At 40.3% G+C, this 23,151-nt stretch overlaps 2 protein-coding genes across 2 annotated transcripts; both read left to right on the forward strand.

Annotated features, from left to right (window-relative positions):
- Nucleotides 1-2,214: 2,214 nt before the first annotated feature.
- LOC110961682 (kelch-like protein 41b) lies at nt 2,215-13,016 on the forward strand. The gene is made up of 6 exons (XM_051943362.1): nt 2,215-3,797; nt 4,771-4,928; nt 5,186-5,293; nt 10,021-10,206; nt 11,590-11,736; nt 11,839-13,016. Exons 1-6 carry the CDS (start codon nt 2,691-2,693, stop codon nt 11,948-11,950), a joined length of 1,818 nt encoding a protein of 605 aa, XP_051799322.1. The 5' UTR covers nt 2,215-2,690; the 3' UTR covers nt 11,951-13,016.
- A 6,104-nt stretch (nt 13,017-19,120) lies between these two features.
- Nucleotides 19,121-22,568, forward strand: LOC110961691 (2-oxoglutarate receptor 1-like). Its single transcript, XM_022209396.2, has one exon. It carries the CDS (start codon nt 20,795-20,797, stop codon nt 21,821-21,823), a length of 1,029 nt encoding a protein of 342 aa, XP_022065088.2. The 5' UTR covers nt 19,121-20,794; the 3' UTR covers nt 21,824-22,568.
- The last annotated feature ends 583 nt before the right edge of the window (nt 22,569-23,151 follow it).

A 23,151-nucleotide genomic window follows, 5' to 3' on the forward strand; every position in this document is an offset into this window, starting at 1 on the left:
AAAATGCTCCAAAATTACTTGAAACTTTTCATTTAAAGTCAATTAAATGTGCCCCAAATGACATAAATTAGACTAAAATGACCTGAAACTAGTCGAAAATGACTCGAAAATGGTTAAAAATGACTGTAAACTTGTCCAAAATGAGACGCGTTCTGCAAAATGATCTCAAAAATTATTTAAAAATGGTTCAAAATGACTCAAAACTTTTCTTTTAAATTCAATTAAATGTGTCCCAAATGACATAATTAGACTAAAATTACTTGAAACTAGTCCAAAAAGATTAAAATTGGTTCAAAATGACTGTAAACTTGTCCAAAATGAGACACATTCTGCAAAATGATCTCCAAAATCTTCAAAATGACTTAAAAATGGTTCATTTATGCAATATGACTCCAATCTGGTATGAAATGACTCAAAATTTCTCAAAATGACCCAAAACTTGTCAGAATCCCCTGAATTACCTTAACTTTGTCCATAATGACACAAAATCTGTTCAACATGACTCAGACTTGTTGCAAAATCACTCAAAATTTGACTAAAATGACTTGAAGCTGGTCAAAAATGACTTAAAATGGTATAAAATGACTTAAAACTTTTCATTTAAAGTCAGTTAAATGGGTCCCAAATGATTCAAATCTGACTAAAATGACTTCCAACTAGTCGAAAGATTTTAAAAAGTGCAAAATGACTTAAAACTTCTCATTTAAAGTCAATTAAATGTGTCCCAAACGACTCAAAATTGTCAAAAATGACTTGAAACTGGTCCAAAAAGATTCAAAAATGGTTCAAAATGACTCAAACTTGGTGCAAAATGACTCAAAATGTGTGTAAAGTGACCAAAGTCCTGACACACAGCCAGGAACGGGTCATTGTGATTGGCTGACGGAGCTGCCTGTATGAACGACTCTCACCTGTTTCTCCACAGCAGCTGCTGCTGCATCCAGACTTTCCTGCTCCAACTTTAGCTCGATGTTTCATTGTGCTCGTCACATAAATAACACCGTAGGAGGATAAAGGGAAATAACTGGTGTTCTTTGAGGAACTGTGGCCTCAGGAAATTAGCTTAAATAACAATATTTCACAGATAAGAACCGGAACATCTGTGGATTTTAATGTAGAGTCAGCAGAGGATCCTCAGAAAATCAATCAGTGACTATTTTAAAGTTGGTTTAGTGGGTTTTTTTAGTGGGTTTATAAGGTTGGAGTTGTTTCTGCTGTTCTTTCTTTGTCACATAGTACCCTTAAACACTTAGAAATGTCCTTATTTTTGAAAGAAAAGCCTTTTTTTTCAATGAAGAGAACCTTAAATGAATGATAAATCCAGTCTAGACATTGTTAATGTGGTAAATGACTATTCAAAAGTGATTCTAGTTGTGTGATCTGCAGTTTTAATGACAGAAAACTGCATGTCTTGTTTGTAATAGTATGAGGATTGTGAAGTATAAAGAAATCAGTGTACACACGACTGTTCAGAAGTTTGAGGTCAGCTTCATGTTTTCCATGAAAACTTATGCTTTTATTCATGAGTTAAATGAGTTAAACTTGCTCTAAAATGAATTAAAGTTGCTCTATATTAGTTAAAGTTGCTCGAAAATTGGTTAAAGTTGCTCTAAAATGAGTTAAAGTTGCTCTCTATTAGCTAAAGTTGATCTAAAGTTGCTCTAAAATGAATTACAATTGTTCTAATATGAGTGAAAGTTGCTCTAAAATGGGTCAAAGTTGCCCTAAAATAAGTTACATTTATAGTTTATTTTAGTTAAACTTGCTCTATATTAGCTAAAGTTGCTCTGAATAAGTTGAAGTTGTTCTAATATGAGTTAAATTTGCTCTAAAAAAGGGGTCAAAGTTGCTCTATATTGTTTAAAGTTGTTCAAAAATGAGTTAAAGTTGCTCTCTTTTAAAGTTGCTCTCTATTAGCTAAAGTTGCTCTATGTTGGTTAAAGATGCTCTATGTTGGTTAAAGTTGTTCAAAAATGAGTTAAAGTTGCTCTCTGTTAGCTAAAGTTGCTCTCTGTTAGCTAAAGTTGCTCTATGTTGGTTAAAGTTGTTCAAAAATTAGTTAAAGTTGCTCTACATTAACTAAAGTTGCTCTGTGTTGGTTAAAGTTGCTCTATGTTGGTTAAAGTTGCTCCACATTTCATTCTGACTTGTCGTATTTCAAATTCAAGCTATCTCTGTTGTTCTAACACATCTTGAATCAGTGTTTTTCTGGACAACGTGACGCTGCTGAAGAAGAAGCTAAAGTCAGTGGGAGGAATGTGAATAAAAAGGACCAACATAAGCGTCTGTGACCGTCAGAAGTTAGATTAAAGGATGATGTGAAGATGACAGCGACTGCCCTGAATGTCCCCTCAGTCATACGTTCAGCAGCTATTCGAGGGTTTTGACAGCATTGTCTCCGCTGTCGGCCGGCCACATGACCCTCTGGGAGCTGAATCACGGTGGCAGATCTCCAGCCAGTTGCTTCTTTCAGTCTGTGGCAGCAGCTGCTCCAGAGTCGGTCCAGTCGGATTCCTGGGGAGCTGCAGCAGGCGGGGGCAGAGCAGCTATATTTAGACAGGATTAAATTGCAGGGTCTTCACACCGGGACCCTTTTCTCTGCTCTGCCTTTTCCAGCCAGGACCAACTGCCAAAAGGACCTGTGGCCGCCGTCTCCTTCCTCTCTCCACCGTTTGTCCTCCTGACACAACATGGACCCCAACGCCATCAAGGAGGAGCTGCGCCTGTTCCAGAGCACGCTGCTCCAGGACGGCCTCAAGGAGCTGCTCAACGAGAACAAGTTCGTGGACTGCACCCTGAAGGTGGGCGACCGCAGCTTCCCCTGCCATCGGCTCATCATGGCCGCCTGCAGCCCCTACTTCAGGGAGATCTTCTTCACCGAGGACGGGAAGGAGGTGGAGAACACCAAAGAGGTGGTCCTGGATGATGTCAACCCTTCCATCCTGGACATGATCATCCAGTATCTCTACTCGGCTGAGATCGACCTCACCGATGACAACGTTCAGGACATCATTGCTGTGGCCAACAGATTCCAGATTCCTTCTGTCTTCACGGTGTGCGTCAACTACCTCCAGAAGAAGCTGTCCATGGGGAACTGCTTGGCCATCTTCAGGATGGGTCTGGTCATCAGCTGTCCCAGGCTCGCTGTGGCAGCACGCAACTACATCGCCGACCGCTTCGAGTTCCTGTACAAGGAAGAGGAGTTCCTCCAGCTGGCAGCCCACGAGCTCTTCGCCATCATCGGTGGAGACTCGCTGAACGTGGAGAAGGAGGAGCTGGTGTTCGAGGCGGTCATGTCCTGGGTCCGCCATGACAAGGAGCGCATCAAGGTCCTGAAAGACGCCTTCAATTGCATCCGCTTCCGCCTGCTTCCCGAAAAGTACTTCAAGGACAGAGTGGAGACCGATGAGATCATCAAGGCCGACCCGGAGCTTCAGAAGACGATCCAGGTCGTCAGGGATGCCTTCAAGGGGAAGCTTCCAGAGAAATCCAAGAAGGAAGGGGAGGAGGGGGCTGGAAAGGAAGGAGGCGAGGACGAGGACAGCCTATTCCCCGGCTTCCTCAACGACAACCGCAGACATGGCATGTACGCCCGCGACTTCATCGTGATGATCAACGACACGGCAGCGGTGGCCTACGACGTGGGCGAGAACGAGTGCTTCCTTGTGGCCATGTCGGAGCAGGTTCCACGCAACCACGTCAGCCTGGCATCGCAGAAGAACCAGCTGTACATCATCGGAGGACTGTTCGTGGACGAAGACAACAAAGATGTGCCTCTACAGTGCTACCTCTACTTGGTAAGGAGTTCAGAAAAAGTTGCTTGAAATGAATCACTGAAACACAGTGTTTGACGCTACTTTTTTTTTTGCATGCCAAACATCAAGCTCGAATCAGGAGACAGTTAGCTTAGCATTAGCAAAGGAAGCTGTGGGAAGTAGCTAGCAAGGCCCTGTTGTTTTTAAGTTTTTATATACATTAATCAGATATATTATTGAGGATATAACATGTTTAGTGTTTGAGATGAAGGTATTTCACTTATTTTTTGCTCGTGGAATGCTAACGGTTAGCTCTTACCTACTGTCTTTTAGCTAATCCAAGCTAAAAGGTTGATTTATGAGTCGACAAGAGTACATTAGACGCACATTTAGAGTTAAAGTGGACAGTGAACATGCATAAATAGAGCTTTGTAGTGTAGTATTGTATCATAGAGGAAGATTTTTCAGACTAAATATGAATCTTTAATGTTACTAACACGCCTTTTTGTTGTTTTATGTTGTATGTAAGCTGCTGAACACTTCTATCGATCTATCTATTTATCATCCATCCTTCTATCCATCCATCCATCTGTCATCCATCCATCCATTCTCTACTGTTTCCTGTCCATAGTTTCATTTTTATTGGCCAAAAAATAAAAGCTCTATCAATCTTCCTCATCAGTCACTTAGCGTTCGCTCACCAAGTTTCCTTCTCGGGGATTATTTGAGCTCATCTAAACCTTCTTTGGCCTTTTATTTCAGTGCTTTAATGGAACTCAAACCACAGATGAACATTTTTAGCACAAAAACGACCCCGACACCGGATGGATTACGCTCCCCACGTTGCCCATCAGGCCTGAGCACTGCAGACGCTAAAGGACACGCTAAACACCACGAATAACTGTATTTTACGGCATAATCAATATGTGGATATCGCACAGACGGAGATTGGCATGGAGCTAATGGGTGCTAAGAGGATGCTCTCGTGCTTTAATGTGTTTTTCACCCTCCTCAGCTGGATCCGCTCACATCCGACTGGGTCGCCCTGCCGCCCATGCCCTCTCCAAGATGCCTCTTCAGCATCGGAGAGAGCGACAATCTGCTGTTCGCCGTGGCTGGAAAAGACCTCCAGACCAACGAGTCTCTGGACACCGTGATGTGCTACGACGTCGAGTCAGTAGCGTTGTTTGTTTCACTGCTTTTCCTGTCGCTTCTCAGTTTGATTCTCACCTTTTGTGAGGCAGTAATTAACCTCAGGAAGTCATCTAGATTGGTTTTATGAGGGAAGGTGTGATGTTTAGATATAAATAACTCTGTTTAGATGTGATCTCACCTTCTCCAGCTGCTCTTTCTTCAGTAATTGTGTGTTTTGTGACATTGATGGATCAGTTTTAACACTTAATGAGTCCACTTGTTGGAAACGATGACAGGAAGATGAAGTGGATCGAGACCAAAAAGCTTCCTCTGAAGATCCACGGCCACGCTGTCGTCTCCCACAAAGGAATGGTCTACTGCATCGGAGGAAAGACGGACGACAAGTGAGTTAAACCGTGTGTGTTTATGGTCTATCACATGGGTGTCCAACATGAGGCCTGTGGTCCAAAAGTGGTCCTCCAGAGGGTCCAATCCGGCCCTCAGAGTGGAAAAATTCCAGAGAAGACATTAACTGCCGATTGTAGACCAGGAAATCTATAAATTTAAAATCATTTCTAGACCATGACAAGTTGTTTGGATTATAAAGTAAAATACTAGATTGCTCTTTTGTTGTTTTGTGTCTCATTTTTGTAATATTTTGTCTCGTTTTTGTTGGTTTTTTTTGGTTGGACTTTTGTTGTTTGTCTCATGTTTTTGTCCTTTTGTTTCTGTTTTTTGTCGTTTTGTGTTTCCTTTCTGTCTCGCTTGTGTTTTTTCTCTTTTCTTGTCATTCTGTGCTTTGTTTATTGTTTTGTGTATTGTTTTGGTCATTTTGTTTTTTGTCTCGCTTGTGTTGTCTACTTTTTTGTCGTTTTTTTCTCTTTTGTCATTTTTTGTGTCGTTTGTCCATTGTTTTATCGCTTTGTAATATTTTTGCCAAATTTTTTGTCTTTTTTTGTTTTGTTTTGTGTCCTTTGCCTCATTTTTTGTCAGATTTTTTCTTGTTTTTGTCATTTCGTGACGTATTTTGTCTTGTTTACGTTGTTTCTTGTATTTTTTTGTCTGACTTGTCATTTGTCTCATGTTTTTGTCATTTTGTTTCTCGTTTTTGGCGTTTTGTGTTTCCTTTTTGTCTTGTTTGTGTCATTTGTCCACTGTTTTGTCGCTTTGTAACCTTCTCTGTCGAATTTTTGTGATTTTTTTTTTGTCTCGCTTTTGCCATTTTGTGTCGTATTCTTGTCATTCTGTGTTTTGCTTTATTCATTGTTTTATCCATAATTTTTGTCATTTTGTGTCTCACTTTTGTAACATTTTGTCCTGTTTTTGGTGGTGTTTTTGTCTGACTTTGATCATAAAGTAAATACTCTATTGTTCAGTTCCAGATAGCTCTGATTAACATGTGGAGTTGTGGTTATTTATAGGTTATAATGCTGTGATTTTACTGGTCACTGGAGATCAAACTGTGGTCCTGCACTAAGATGAGTTTGACGCCTCTGTTGCAGTGAAAGCATACAACTGAGCTGCATTGTGATGAATGTAAAATGAGGCGTTCCTGGACTGAAAGTCTGTTAGATTTTGACCTTTCGGTTTTTAATCCCCTACAAGCCACTTCACATCTGAATTTTTCCGTCTGAACCTCTAAAATCTCTTCCTCACAGGCCTAATTGTTTCCCTGCTGAATTGAAATGGTCTGCTGGTAGCTTTCACACCTTCTCCTTTCAGATCCAGAGCAGGAGAAGCACACCTGTTTCCTCTTGATGAGAATCTTCCGCTGACAGCTGAACTCACCCAGCTGACTGATGGCTCTATTAATAGCTCCAGCATTAAATTCCTCGTTTTTTCCCTGTGAGGCGGCACATCTCTGCTGCATGCATTAGAGAACATGCTGGAGATCACAGGACGTGTGTCGGCAGAGGAGTCGAACAGAGCATGTTCTCAGAGTGTAACAGGAGACGTACAGGACCACTACTTACCATTATTGCAGCAGTGGATCGTAGGAGTGTTGTTGTTTGTGATGTTCCATGAAGCCCCGCAGGCCGGCAGGATGGTAGACCAGAGGAGTTAGTTCAGGTTCCACGTTCAGCCCAGTTTGATCTCCAGTGACCAGTAAAATCACAGCATAATAACCGAGAAATAACCACAACTCCTCATTTCAATCACAGCTGAACAATCCAGTATTTTACTTTATGATCACAACAACCTGTCATGGTCTAGAAATTATTTTACATTTATATTTTTTTTCAAATTTACAATCTGCAGTTAATGTCTTCTCTGGAATTTTTAACTTCTGGGCTACCGTATTCTAGTGGCTAGAAGATGTAAGAGGTGCAGGAGGTAGGTCGTCCCGAGGTTAGAGGAGTGGATCAGTAATAACTGGTAGCTGGACTGAGGTTAGACACTGATGATTCCTCTGTTGACATTAGTTTGGGAGGTCCTCAGCTTACACAAAAGTTTTGAGACACTTTCTCATTCAAATAAATTAGAACCTGTCTCAAAACTTTTGACAGGGGGTGTACATCAGAGTTCCATTCCTCGTCGCTTTTGGCTGTAAGTCGGCACTTCGGCGAAAATGTAAACCAAACCGTTACGTGCATCACGATATCAATCGGTTCTTTGGAAAAGTCATGTTCGGAGCGTTTTTTTGGGTTTTTTTTACATCTAATTTCATTTCCATGGAGACGGCATCAGAAGAGTTTGACTTCTGCTTGGGAACCACAATGAAGGACAAAAAGTTAGTGAATGTAGCACAATCCAAAGTGGAGTTACAACCGGAGAATGAAAACCGACCCGTCTGATAGCGCCGTGTGACGATGTATTCATCCACTCCGCTCGTCAACTAGTTCCACGTAACCAGTTCTGACGTAACGATGAAACGCCGTAAACCGAGGACCTCCTCTATACTACTGTTCAAAAGTTTGGAGTCACATAGAAATGTCCTTATTTTTTGACAGAAAAGCAGATTTTCTCAATGAAGACCACATTAAATGAATGATAAATCCAGTGTAGACATTGTTAATGTGGTAAATGACTATTGTAGCTGGAAATGTTTAATGGAATACCTCCATAGGGGTACAGAGGAACATTTCCAGCAACCATCACTCCTGTGTTCTAATGCTACATTGTGTTAGCTAATGGTGCTGAAAGGCTCATTGATGGTTAGAAAACCCTTGTGCAGTTATGTTAGCACATGGATAGAAGTGCCTGGGTGACCCCAAACTTTTAAACGATAGTGAAAACCGAGCTAAAGTTGATCCAACATCGTTCCAGTCCATCCATTCTAGTGGGTTTTGTGTTTGAGTGTGAGACTTCTCCTGGTTAGTAGGACGGTGTTTGTGCTTTCCAAAACCGCTGTAGCCATCAGACATCAGAAAAAGATAATGGTATTTTTGTGTATTTTACCATCTTGACTTGTAGCTGGGTGAACCTGATGCACATCCCTTCCCTAGAACCAGTCATAATAAGTAGGTCTGGCCTCATACTGTCAGCTTCTAAAGGGCTGTTTAAGAGCTCCAGTTTGTCATATTCTGTGCTGCACTCACACAGTAAATCCTAATCAGAGCCGCTCACTCCACTTTGATTTTCCTCTCATGCTCAGTTGAGTTTGTAATTCAGAACTGCTGTTAGAAAATTGTTTCCAGTCATGATCCAGTTTTACCCCGACGACACCACTATGACACCGTCTGTGATTTTCTTCAGTCAGCTTCTCATGAGTCAGACACAAACCCATAAAAGCAGCACGGAAAACTGATGTAAGATAAAGAAATGATTCTGGACAAAAAGAACGTTTCATGTGTACATGTCATTTTTTTTCCAGGACAAATGATGTCACGTTTGACCTTCATGTGTTCATCATTACAGACATGTAGAGTTCAGCTGCAGACAGATATATGGGGAACGCTGATATCTGAATTAGAACTACCTGGAAATCATCTCATATACACAGTACCTGAAGTAAAGTTATTCTACATTAGTTTAAGTTGCTCTACATTAGCTAAGGTTTCTCTATATTAGCTAAAGCTGCTCTATATTATTCTAATTCTGACTGCTATCACATGTTGAGTCAGTTTTTCTGGACAAAAGTTGCTGCTATCAGACGCTCCACGCACGGCGTCACTGTAACCATGACAACCAGTGAACACTACGTCAGCTGATTGTGATCCTACAACAAATCCACCTCTGAGGACCGCCAATCTTTATAAAACTGTAACTGTGAATAATTCCTGCTTTTTAAAATAGTTTAAAGACATTTTAAAGTCATTTTGGACCCATTTTTAGTCATTTTTTAACCCTTCTCAGCCATCCTAGACGATTAACTCATTTTAGACAGCTTTTGAACAGTTAAGGAGGATTTATTGAGCAAGTTCTGGACAAATATGACTAATTCTAGTAATTTTGCACATATTTAGGGCATTTTTGACAAATGTTGACAACATTTAGTGAACATACTTGAGTTTTTAGTTGTTTTTGGAACCCTTCTAAGCCGTCCTGGACGTTTAACTCATTTTGGACAGATTGTGAACAGGAAAAGAGGATTTTTTGAGCAAATTCTGTCCAAATTTCTAATCATTTTGGAACATACACATGCAGAACACACGCCTGTGCTCAGTGTGAGGTCACTGTGTTTGTGGGTACGTCTATATTAAATGGTGCTGTGATTTCTGATCATCAGTAAAAACAAACGCTGCATTTCTGACATATGGGGGAATGAGCAGCCTTGGAGGAGGACTGTGTCTCCAGTTTATTCGGGTTTAGTTTAATTTCTGTTCTGTCTCTTTATACATTTCTTTTTTGCTCATTATTTTCTCTTTATTTCTTCCCCTGGAGCTTCTCATTCTCTCCCAGGTGGAGCTGATTTCCTGCTGCTTGGAGGTTTTAAAATGAAACTTAGTGAAGGCTTCATGCTGAAACTCTCTGCCAGCCTTGATGAAGACAATTTCAAATTTGCAAAAGCAGTTTATTAGACGGCCTTTCCGTGTCGTCGTGTGATTGATGGAAACATGTTTGTTTGTCTGAATGACGGGAGGGAACATGAAGCTTCAGCGCCCGTTCTCTCTCATCTGGTGTCTGACGTCTAACAGCTTCTGACACTAAAAATCCCTCAGCTCATTATTTCCTCCCTCCGTGTCCGCAGCAAAGCCCTCAACAAGATGTTCGCCTACAACCACAAGCAGTCGGAGTGGAGGGAGCTGGCGGCCATGAAGACGCCCAGAGCCATGTTCGGAGCCGTCGTCCACAACGGGAAGATCCTGGTGGCCGGAGGAGTGAACGAGGACGGCCTGACCGCCTCCTGTGAGGCCTACGACTTCTCCACAAACAAGTAGGAGTCTGCTTAGATGAATTCATATCGTACTGAGTGTTTTCTTGCCGTTTTTCAAACCCCGTTGTGGTGTTTTTCCAGTGACACTTCCATTTAGTGTCACATTATGTTTAATATTAACTCAGGCCTCCAGACTGTATACTTCATGCTCACTGAGTCGTCTCAGCCTCTAATAGCTTCATCCGCTGCTTCCTTCAGCTCCTCATGCTAATTATTAATGTGCTCAGTGAGTTAGCCAGCTAGACAGGTACAACATGCAGCCTGGACTGTTCATCTTAATGTGCTGCTGTGTGACTGATTGGTGATGTGCAGCTTTAGCTCATAAAGTGGCTCAATTTGGCAGCAATTTCTGGCATCAAGCACTTCCAATATTAACCCTCCTGTTGTCTTCATTTACAGGCACCAAAAAATATTGTTTCCTTGTCTGAAAAAAATCCAAAAAATCAGCAAAAAAAATTCCCAAAATTTCTGGAAAAAGTGCCAAACCTTCAGGAAGAAGATTCCAATAAATAGCTTAAAGTTTCCCTTGAAAGTTTTAATTTAAAAAAAGTCCCCCAAAATTGGAAATAAATATTCCAAAAAAATCCTAAAAATATCTAAAATGATTACTTATATATCAGCAAAACTTCAAATATTTTCTTGAAGAACATTCACAAAAAAAATCAACCAAAATCCCGTAAATTTCACTGGATTTTGGAATCATGGAATTGTCTGGATGACCCCAAACTTTTGACTGATACTGTATATTTTTGGAGTATTTTGGCTATATTTTTTACTGTATTAGTATTATATTTTCATCATACTTTTACTACATTTTTACTGTGTTTTTTACTGTATTTTTACTACATTTTTACTGTATTTTTGCTATGTTTTTACTGTATTTTTTTCTAAATTAGTCTATATTTTTACTGTATTTTTTTATATATTTATAGTATTTTTACTAAATTTTTGTGGACTTTTACTGTATTTTTTCTTGATTTTTACCATATTTTTTACTGTATTTATTCTAATTTTTTCTACATTTTTACTGTATTTTTCTTGTATTTTTTACTGTATTTTTACTACATCTTTTGTGAAATTTTACTATATTTTTCTGTGTTTTTCCTAAATTTTTTGTAGAATCTTACTGTATTTTTCTAGATTTTTTACCATGCTTTTACTGTGTTTTTCCTAAATTTTTTGTAGACTTTTACTGTATTTTATCTGGATTGACATTAACTGCCTGGGGGAGCCCAAACTTCTGAGCATTACTTTATCTAACACAGTTTTTCATTTTAAATTGATCTCTTTAAGCTTCCACATGGCACATCCCCGCTATGCTAACCAGTAAAACAGAAAAATAAGACACATGGATGACCTTCTCCTGATGCTGCGTCTCCTCAGGTGGGAGGCTTTCACAGAGTTCCCTCAGGAGAGGAGCTCCGTCAACCTGGTGAGCACCGGCGGTTCTCTGTACGCCGTGGGCGGCTTCGCCATGGTTCAGATGGACAACAAGGAGGTGGCTCCCACAGAGGTCACCGACGTCTGGCAGTAAGTCTTCTCCAGCTGTGGAAGCAACCATTCCAGGTTTTAGTTTGTGTCTGTGCTGCTCCAGATGTGTGACTGTGGCGTTGTTCTCGTTTCTATCTTCAGGTACGAGAACGATAAGAAGCAGTGGGGCGGCATGCTGAGGGAGATGCGTTACGCTGCCGGTTCTTCCTGCGTGTCGATGCGCCTCAATGCCGCCAGGATGCCCAAACTGTAGACACAACGCCTTCCTTCTTTCTCTTTCTCTTTCTTTCTTCCTTCCTTCCTTTCCTCTTTCCTTCCTTCCTTCCTTCCTCCTTCCTTCCTTCCTTTCCTTCTTCCTTCCTTCCTTCCTTTTTTCTTCCTTCCTTCCTTCCTTCCTTCCATCCTTTCCTCCTTCCTTCCTTCCTTCCTTCCTTCCATCCTTCCTTCCTTCCTTCCTTCCATCCTTCCTTCCTTCCTTTCCTTCCTTCCTTCCTTCCTTCCTTCTTTCTGTCCTTCCTTCCTTCCTTCCTTCCTTTCCTCCTTCCTTTCTTTCTTTCCTCCTTCCTTCCTTCCTTCCTTCCTTTCCTTCTTCCTTCCTTCCTTCCTTTTTTCTTCCTTCCTTCCATCCTTTCCTCCTTCCTTCCTTCCATCCTTCCTTCCTTCCTTCCATCCTTCCTTCCTTCCATCCTTTCCTCCTTCCTTCCTTCCATCCTTCCTTCCTTCCATCCTTCCTTCCTTCCTTCCTTCCTTCCTTCCATCCTTCCTTCCTTCCTTTCCTTCCTTCCTTCCTTTTTTCTTCCTTCCTTTTTTTCTTTCCTTCTTCCTTCCTTCCTTCCATCCATCCTTTCCTCCTTCCTTCCTTCCTTCCTTCCTTCCTTCCTTTCCTCCTTCCTTTCTTTCTTTCCTCCTTCCTTCCTTTTTTCTTCCTTCCTTTCTTCCCTTTCCTCCTTCCTTCCTTCCTTCCTTCCTTTTTTCTTCCTTCCTTTCTTTCCTTCCTTCTGTCCTTCCTTCCTTCCTTCCTTCCTTCCATCCTTCCTTCCTTCCTTCCTTCCTTCCTTTTTTCTTTCCTTCCTTTCCTTCCTTCCTTCCTTCCTTCCTTCCTTCCTTCAGTCAACCCCTCCCAGCATCCTCTGCCCTCGTCGGGTTGACCTTTGACATTCATGTTCCTCTGGTGGTTCTTCTCTGTACCACAAACTGCTGCTTCAAAGACTGCACCATCCCCACAGTACTGGAAGAAAAAAGGAGTTCAGACTGATCTCTGAAGCTCTGTTTACGTCCTTTCTAGCTCTTCTTTTGTAAAATAAACATTTGTAAACTTGTGCTGCGTTTGGTTCCGTGTGATCTACAGAAAAATGACATCACAGAGAAAATGAGCACATGGAGGAGGAACAAACACGTTTATTTGTGCTCATTGATGCCTGAAATTAATCATTCAAAAAGAGGGACGACTTCTGACTGTAGGTTTGTGTTTCCTTTTGTCGCTTGAGTCTTTTGTCATTTTGTGTTTTGCTTTATTTGTTGTTTTGTGACTTGTTTTTGTGTCCTTTGTCCATTTTTTTGTCACTTTGTTTCAAGTCATTGCTCTGATTTTTGGTTTTTGTCATGTTGTGTTTCCTTTTTGTCTCATTTGTGTCATTTTATGTTTTGCTTAATTTGTGTATCGTTTGGATAATTTAGTGGGTTTTTTTGTCTGGCTTCTGTTGTCTACTTTTTTGTTGTTTTGTGTCATTTGTCAATTTTTTTCTTGCTTTGTGGCGTTAATGTCAAATTTTTGGTCTTTTTTTTGTTTTATTTTGTGTCATTTTTTAAAATTTTTTGGCATTTTTTGTCTCATTTTTGTAATATTTTGTCCTGTTCTTGCTGTTTTTTGCCTTGTTTGTCTGACTTTTGTCATGTTTTTGTCATTTTGTTTCTGACTTCTATCATTTCTGGTGTCATTTGTCTCATTTTTTGTCTAGTTTTCTTTTTTTATCGAGGGCAGACGGGCAGGAAAAACACACATTTGTCTCTCCTTTGTGCTTTCAGACAAACCAGGAAGTGGAACTGAGTTAACGGCAGGTGTTGCCCTGACACTAAAACACGCGACACACATACCTAATGCACTACAAGTTCAGGAAGTCAAACACAAAAAGCCAGAAAAGTTAAAGTCTGTTTCTGCCACTGAGCCTGGCGGGGAGTGGAATAAATTGGCACTGAATCTCTGTAGTGTTTCTACATGTTTTTCATTCACACCATCAGGACTTTTACCGCATGCAGACGGAGGAAATGACACCCGGTTTAAATCAGTCACCTGTGCTCTGCTGCCGCTCACGAGGTGAGAAGACACACAATCGATGGAGTTTATACTCATTAATGCCTGAAATTAATCATTAGAAAAGAGGGATAACTAGGGGGAACTTTGTGTGACTCAGACTAAACAGTTTGCACTGAAAGGAGATGAAGTGTTGAAGTGGAATGACTAAAGCAGGGGTGTCCAACATGAGGCCCGTGGTCCAAAAGTGGTCCTCCAGAGGGTCCAATCCGGTCCTCAAAGTGGAAAAATTCCAGAGAAGACATTAACTGCAGATTGTAAATTAGTAAAACTATAAATTTAAAATCATTTCTAGACCATGACAAGTTGTTTGGATCAGAAAGTTAAATCCTAGATTGTTCTTTTGTCATTTTGTTTCCTTTTTGTCTCGCTTAGCCTTTTTTTGTCTTATTTTTGTAATTGTTTCGCTTTTTTCATTGTTTTGTGTATCATTTTTGCTGTTTTCTTTTGTTTGTGTCATTTGTGTAATTTTTTGTCTAGTTTTTGTTGCCTTTTTTGTCGCTTTATAACTTTTATGTCTCATTTTTTGTCTCTTGTTGTTTTGTTTCGTGTCATTTGTCTAATTTTTTTGTCATTTTGCATTTCATTTTTGTAATATTTTGTCTTGTTTTTGTTGTTTCCTTTTTGTCTCGCTTCGTTTTTTGTGTCTTAGTTTTGTAATTGTTTCGCTTTTTTCATTGTTTTGTGTATCATTTTTGTTGTTTCTTTTGTTTGTGTCATTTGTGTAACTTTTTGTCGTTTTCCGTTTCATTTTTGTCATATTTTGTCTTAGTTTTTGTTGTTTTCTTTTGGCTAATTGATGATGAGCAAACCTTTGTGTAATTATGTCAGCCCATGAATAAAACTGTGACTTTTCCCCAAACTTTAGAACGTTATTGTAAATAATCTGCAGCACCATTGTTGTTGTCAGCGTGAATTAATGCAGGCTTCACTTTAATTTTACATCAACCAAAAACCGAGCTGTTACTGCTTGATTTATAAAAGGTTTGATTTTTATGTGGAGCTGTAAAAACTGCAGAAATCACAGCTCTGTTGCCCGACACACACACCAGTTTGTGTGCCGGTAATGACTGATTTCTGTTCCCTGACGGATATTCTGACAAGATTGAAAGCGACTGTGGTTCTGTTTGATTTATTGTGAAATAAACACTGAGAACTGACGTGACAGATGCCGCGTGAGGCCTGAAAATAATGACACGCAGACGACACTTTATATTTAACCGCTCGTTTCCCACATTATTCTAAACTTCTTCTCTACTTTAATCACAAACCGAGGGTCTGTCTGTCCCAGATTTAGCTCGGCGGTGTCGCAGCGAGGTAATCACACGGCTGTTTGAAGAAATTACAAAGACCTGCATTTGTTTTTCTGAACAAAAGAAGCACAAGAGAATTTATCAAGACCAGGGGAGTCAAACTCATCTTAGTTCAGGTTCCACGTTCAGCCCAGTTTGATCTCCAGTGACCAGTAAAATCACAGCATAAGAACCGATAAATAACCACAACTCCTAACTGTTACAATACATTATGAAATGTTCACATTTAAGGAATTATCTTTTTACTAAACATCATGAACAATCTGACATTTGTTAAGAAAAATAAGTTCAGTTTCATCAACATCCATCCTCAGTTCATCATTTCCACATTACAACTTCCAGATCAGAGTGTCTACAAAGGAACACAACATTTAGTCACCTGGAGCTGAACCATGGAGGATTTTACTTTAAAATGACGACAAAACACGACAAAATATCACAAAACGTGACACAAAATGACAAAAGCGAAAAACAAAATGACAATAAAGGAGACAATCGACACAAAAAAGTGACAAAAAGTTTGACAAAAAAGTTACAAAGCTATAAAAAAATAGACAAATGAGACAAAAAATGACAAAAGTGAGAAACAAAACAACAAAAAGACACAAGTGAGACGAAAAGGAAACGCAAAACAAAAACGAGACACAAAACGGCAAAAGAAGAATGAACAATCTGGTATTTTACTTTCTGATAAGGAAACACAAAAGGACAAAAACCAGAAACAAAAGGACAGAAACGTGTGACAAACAACAAAAGTCAGGCCAAAAATCTACAAATAACGAGACAAAATATTCCAACAATGAGACACAAAACAACAAAAGAACAATCTGGTATTTTACTTTCTGATCCAAACAACTTGTCATGGTCAAGAAATGATTTTAAATTTATAGTTTTACTAATTTACAATCTGCAGTTAATGTCTTCTCTGTAATGTTTCCACTCTGAGGGCCGGATTGGACCCTCTGGAGGACCACTTTTGGACCACAGGCCTCATGTTGGACACCCCTGATCAAGACGCTCTGAATGCGTTCCTGGATTTCCCTTTTCTCACTTATTGACTGTGTAAACACAGCAACCCTTGAGCTTTATCAGCTCAACCATGACACCAGGAAGTCGTGTGACGGTGAAACAGTCGGTCACTGGAAAAGCTGCTGGAGTTTCCCCTGAAGGAGGAGAAACCGGGAGGGAAGAGTGGAAGCAGGAGGAGTGGAAATGAAAACGGTCGGTGACGGTGTGGAGCGAGCAGCTAGAAGTGAGTAGAGACATCTCTGTTTCAAGCTTTGCACTGCAAAAACTCACAGTCTTACCAAGTCTGTTTGTCTTATTTTTAGTCTAAATGTCTCATCCCACTTGGTTTCAGATAAATTCACTAAAGAAGAGACATTTCAGCAGATGGAGGGACGTGTTTTAAGACAACGCATCTTAAATATCTTGTTAAGTCAAACAATCTGGAAATGATCTTGTTTTGAGTTGAATTTTACAAGAAAACTCAAAATAAGTTTAACCCTCGTGTCGTCCTGTCGGTCAAATTGATCCGTTTTAAAGTTTGAAAATGTGGGGAAAATACTTATTTTCACAGTGAATCTTCTGATGTCCACATTTTCAACATTTTTGGGAAATTTTTGACATTTTTTTGGTCAAAAAAAAACAAATGTTAAATAAAATGTTTATTTAAGAACATTCACAAAAAAAATGCATGTTCTTAAAGAAAATATTAGAAGTTTTACTGATATATATGTAATCACTTTAGATATTTTTAGGATTTTTTTAAAAAGATTTTTATTCATTTTTTAAAAAATATTTACAATTTTTATAATTTTTTTAGTTTTTAAAGTTTTATTTCTTGCCAAATGTGGGGATTTAAAATAAAAAACAAAAGCTTTGAAGGAATTTTCTTCCTGAAGGTTTTGTAAATTTTTATAAATTTGGGGATTTTTTTGCAGAATTTTTGGATTTTTTTTTCAGACAAGGAAACAGTATTTTTTGGTGCCGTAAATGAAGACAACAGGAAGGTCAAGACAGCTAATCTTTAAAATCCTGGTAAAATATCTATCGGCAGATTTTTTCACTTATTTCAAAGTAAAAGTTGTTTGAAATCAGTTTTTTTCTCTTGTTTTGAAAGGAGCATTTTTTCCAGTGCACAAGTCGACTCTTCAGACAGGGCCTGTGTTTTTCCAAACTGTGATGGTTTTAATGAGTTGCTGCCTTCTCAGATGATGTGTAAACGACACCTCACACGTCTCCTCTCATCCATGACGAGAGCAGATTGCTCTGACAGCGTTACAGGAAGCTGCCATCAAGCCTCGATGCCGCGGGCGCTGTCAGAAAGCGAGCTGTCGACGAGGAAACAAGAGTTCTGTTTGCTTCTTTCCCACTGAGTTTGCTTGATTGTTTGTTTGGTCGCTCGTCTCGCTCACCTCTGGCTTTCTTCTCCTGCTCTCTGCTTCCTTCCTCCAGCAGTAATTGCTTCTGACAGTGATGTGACAGCTGAGGGAAAAGGGAACCGTGATTCGTTCACTCCTATTCTGTCTTTTTAGTCACACAACATATGAATACAGTCGAGCAGTAGAGTCAAACTCATCTTCATTCAGGATCCACGTTCAGCCCAGTTTGATCTCCAGTGACCAGTAAAACCACAGCATAATGACCTATAAATAACCACAACTACACATGTTTACTGTAAAAAAGAAGACAAGCAACACAAGTGAGACAAAAATATCCACTATACAACAAACAAAACAACAAATAAAGCAAAATGTGACAAAAAGAAACACAAAATGGCAAAAACTAGAAACAAAAAGACAAAAGCACGAGGCAAACGACGAAAGTCAGACAAAAAACAGCAAAAACAAGACAAAATATTACAAAAATGAGACGCATTATGACAAAAACGAGACACAAAACAACAAAACATGAGACAAACGACACGAAACTAAACAAAAAAGAGACTAAAAATTTGACAAAGAAGTTACAAAGCGACAAAATGAGAAATAAAGCAATAAAAGTTGGACAAAAAAACAAAACCAAAACAAAATATTACAAAAATCACAAAAAATGACAAACGCAAGAAACAAAACAACAGAAAATGAGACAAACCACACAAAACTAAACAAAAAGAGGCTAAAAATTTGACAAAGAAATTACAAAGCGACAAAAATGAGAAACAAAAAACCCAAAACAAAATAATACAAAAAACGACAAAAGCAAGAAACAAAACGACAAAAAAGTAAATGAACAACACAAGTGAGACAAAAAACTCACAAAACGACAAAGTAAGCAAAACATAAAATGACAAAAACAAGAAAAAAAATGCAGGCGAGACACAAAGGAAACGACAAAAATGAGACACAAAACAACAAAAGAACAATGAACAGTCTAGTATTTTACTTCAGGATCAGAACAACTTGTCATGGTCTAGAAATGATTTTAAATGATAGTTTTACTAATTTACAATCTGCAGTTAATGTCTTCTCTGTAATGTTTCCACTCTGAGGGCCGGATTGGACCCTCTGGAGGACCGCTTTTGGACCACGGGCCTCATGTTGGACCCTCTGGAGGACCACTTTTGGCCCACGGGCCTCATGTTGGACCCTCTGGAGGACCACTTTTGGACCACGGGCCTCATGTTGGACCCTCTGGAGGACCACTTTTGGCCCACGGGCCTCATGTTGGACCCTCCTGCAGTAGACAGATGAATCGATTTTTTTCCATCGAGGTAAAACGTTGTTCACGAGCAGCATTTGTTCAACACATCTGAGCTGCACTGATCAATATTTTCCTGAGAGTTTGTTTTGGTTTTAGGGCCTGTTCACACTCAGCTCTCTCATTATGCTGTTTGCTCACCGCTCAGCGTGAAAAAATCATTTCATGTGATTTAAAACACAGCTGGAGGCCAACTTTGAGGCAATAAGCATACGAGCAGATCATAATAAAGAAGAATACACGTTAGCAACAAGCTAGTGCATGTTTAGCAGCTTTATAAACAGCTGTTGTGGCGTTGGTGGAGACTAAAAACGGAGCTAAAAACAGGGAGAATATCGCCGTTCCATTCATCACCAGAACAGAAACACAACCCAGAATGAATATTAATGTCGCTCTTTCTGTTTCTGAATGTGTAAATTAGCGTCTGCTCGCTTACACGTTAGCCAAAACGGCCATCTGCTTGCTACGCTATATCCGTTTTAGAACATTATTAGCACTGCTCCACCCACAAATGGGCTAAAATCACTCATTTTAGGTTCGCGTTAAAACCTGATGTGAGATGTGTTTGCGGATCTATTTTCTTTTACCCAGAAAGGAAAAAATCAGTTTTCTTCTCATCAGCCAACCCCCTAAGAAACGATGTATGAAAGTTTGATTATGGTCTAGTTTAATAACCTTAGAGCAGGGGTGTCCAACATGCGGCCCGCGGGCCAAAACCGGCCCTCCAGAGGGTCCAATCTGGTCCATGGGACGACTTTGTAAAGTGTCTGAGGGAAGGCATTAAGTGCAGATTGTAAATTTGTAAAATTATAAATTTAAAATAATTTCTAGAAAATGAACAAAACAACAAGTTGTTTGGATCTTAAAGTAAAATCCTAGATTGTTCTTTTCCTGTTTTCTGTCCCATTTTTGTCATATTTTGTCTCCTTTTTGTTGTTTTTGGACTTTTTATGTCTGATTTTTGTCATTTTTGTCATGTTTCACGCTTTTGTCATTTTTTGTTTTGTTTGTCCATTTTTGTCACTTTGAAACTTTTTGTCCAATTTTTTGTCATTGTTTTGTTTTGTGTTATTTGTCTATTTTTGTCATTTTGTGTCTCATTTTTGAAATATTTTGTCTTGTTTTTGCAGTTTTTTGTCTGACTTTTATTGTTCTTCCACATCTTTGTCGTTTTGTGTTTCTTTTTTGTCTCTTGTATTTTTTGTCTCATTTTTGTCATTTTGTGTTTTGCGTTTTTTCGTGTTCTGTGTGTTGTTTCACACTTTTGCCATTTTTTGTCTCGTCTGTAACTTTTTTGTCCGTTATTTGTTTTGTTTTGTCAAATTTTTGGTCATTTTGTGTGTCATTTTTGTTATTATGTTGTCTTGTTTTTGTTGTTTTTGGTCTTTTTTTTTAAAGTAAAACACTATATTATTCAGTTCCAGATACCTGTGACTTAATGTTTTGTTGAAATTGAACTTAATTTTCTTAAGACATTTCAGGTTGTTTGTAACGTTTTGTAGAAAGATAATCCTTAAATGTGAATATTTTTGCACAAAAACAAAGGAAAAATGTGGAGCTGTGGTTATTTATAGGTTATTATTCTGTGATTTTACTGGAGGTCAGACTGGGCTGAACAAGGAACCTGAACTAAAACGATTGTGACACCCCTGAGGTCTATTCCTTGGGTCGTTTATTCACATTTCCATGAACGTTTCCATCTCCTCTCTGACTTTTTTATTTTCTCAGCCTGGCCTATAAAACAGTTCCTCTTCCTCAGCAGGGCACAGCTATGGATCCTACCTGCTCTGACGTGGACCGGCTGATGAACCGCTACTACCTACCCGTCGCCTACTCCATCATCTTCATCGTGGGCCTGGTGGGAAACATCACCTCCATCAGCATCTACGCAACCAAACTGCGTCCCTGGAAGAGCAGCAGCATCATCCTGGTGAACCTGGCACTGACAGACCTCCTCTACGTCCTCAGCATGCCCTTCCTCATCCACTACTACACCAACCAGGAGGCCTGGACGCTCGGAGACTTCATGTGCCGCTTGGTGCGCTCCGGGTTCCACTTGAACCTTTACGGGAGCATCCTCTTCCTCACCTGCCTGGCGGTTTTCCGCTTCGTGGTGGTGATGAAGCCCCTGAAGGCGGCGCAGGTGCAGCAGAAGCTTTGGGGCGTCGCTGCGTGTTCGGCCGTCTGGATCGTCGCCGCCGCCAAAATCACACCGATGCTAACCGTGATATCGGTGGACGTGAAAGACAACAAGACCAGCTGCTTGGACTTTGCTAGCAGCATGTCCGGCCGTGGCATGGAGTGGTACGGCTGGCTGCTCACTGCTCTGGGGTTTCTGCTGCCCCTAGTGGTCGTGTTCATGTGTTACATCGGCGTTGCCAAAGAGCTGGAGAAAGGGCCCGACGCCAGCAGTCCTGCTCGGATGAGAGCGCGCCGTGTTACCGTGTTGATCCTGGTGGTGTTCGTCACGTGTTTCCTGCCGTATCACGTGTTGCGTGCGTGGCGGATAAAAATCCAAGGGTGTGCATCGTGCATGGAGGAAATAGTGCACGCCGCCTACATCATCTCCAGACCTCTGGCCGGATTCAACACCTTCTTTAACTTGGCTCTGTACACTCTGTCAGGAGAGAAGTTCAGGAGGGCCTTCCTGAGCGCCTTTCACTGCCAACGTCGGCTGCAAAGGACGGTCCCTCCAGGAATTCATGATGTTGCGATCGTGCAAATTAACGTTAATTCAACTTTTCCGCAATTTAGTCCCGCCTCCCATGAGTTCCACCAATCACAGCAGTGCCCAGCGTAACGCACGTACATCACGGAATCCACTTCCTTGTTTTTGGTTTGGAGATCCAGACATGTCCCATTCTAATGTCTCTCATTCACCAACAAAAGTTCCTGCTGAAGACGTGAAAACAGTCGATTCCCTGATGGATGCAGGATGAAATGACGGACCGATCAGCGCCACACTGGAGCTGAACCCAAGTAGATGATTAGCAGCGACGAAACACATCAAACCAAGCATCTTAAAATGTAAATGTGAAGAAATTAAAGCTTTTTTTTGAAACATAAGACTTGTGTTTTTCGGCTAACTGATCAAACAGATGATTAACTGAGATAATGAGTACATAAATCATGCATAGATTGTTTCTAAAAGGTGGATGAAGCCTCTGGATCTTAAGCGTGAAGCCAAATCTGCATTCTTTCAAACAGCCAGCAGGGGGCGACTCATGTGACTAGATAAAGAAGTCTGATTGTATAGAAGTGAATGGGAAGACGATCCTACTTCCGACTTCATCTGTTACATCGTCAAACAGTTTCCTGCTGAGTTTATAGTCTGAATCTCTAGTATGAAGTCTCTTTCAACAAATAATTTTGTGAAATGTCTATTTTGAAAAGCAGGGCGTGTTTTATGAGGAATGGAAAAAGCGCTCAGAAGTGATCAGCCATGATTCATAATCTCCACCTTTATTTGAAATGCTCCACTTCAGACTGTATCATGCTTTGTTGCAGTGAAGTGATTTTCCGGGCTGACACCTCCTGCAGCTTCTCATCTGTGAAAGACGAGTATCCGAGCAGTTAGCCGAGTCCTCTGTTCCGATGCGTCCACCTTCCCAGCGAGCTAACGAGGCAGGCTGCACATTATTACCCATTTTAAAAGGCGACATGCTGATATCTGCACGGCTGCACAAAGACTTCTGACAACAAAGGAAGAGAAAGGTTGGAATCTTCGAAGAAGGCGTCGGTGTTTCGCAAACCTGAGAGCAGACGAACGTCCTACCATCTCCATCTAATGCAGAACAAATCCTCCCTGTCAACGCAGACACATCCTCTGTAGATTAGGGAAGCTTTTACGTTATTCGTCTGCAGATAGTTTCATCCTGGATACCGTGTGTCATCCTGCTCAGATCGCAGTTCAAATAATTACAGAGCTGTGACACACGAAAAGCAGAATTTTCTGACATAAAACGTAAATAATCCAACATGTAAAGGTGTTTGCACCTTCCTGCACGTGTACACAGAGAAGCAGCATCATCACAGGCTTCTATCATTCTAATCTTCATGCTTTACAACTAGACAGGGAGACTGCAGCTACAGATGGAAAGGCTATTTTGGTCCGCAGACGTTTCCGTT

The sequence above is a fragment of the Acanthochromis polyacanthus genome, chromosome 22, assembly GCF_021347895.1.
Source record: "Acanthochromis polyacanthus isolate Apoly-LR-REF ecotype Palm Island chromosome 22, KAUST_Apoly_ChrSc, whole genome shotgun sequence".
NCBI classification, from domain to species: domain Eukaryota; kingdom Metazoa; phylum Chordata; class Actinopteri; family Pomacentridae; genus Acanthochromis; species Acanthochromis polyacanthus.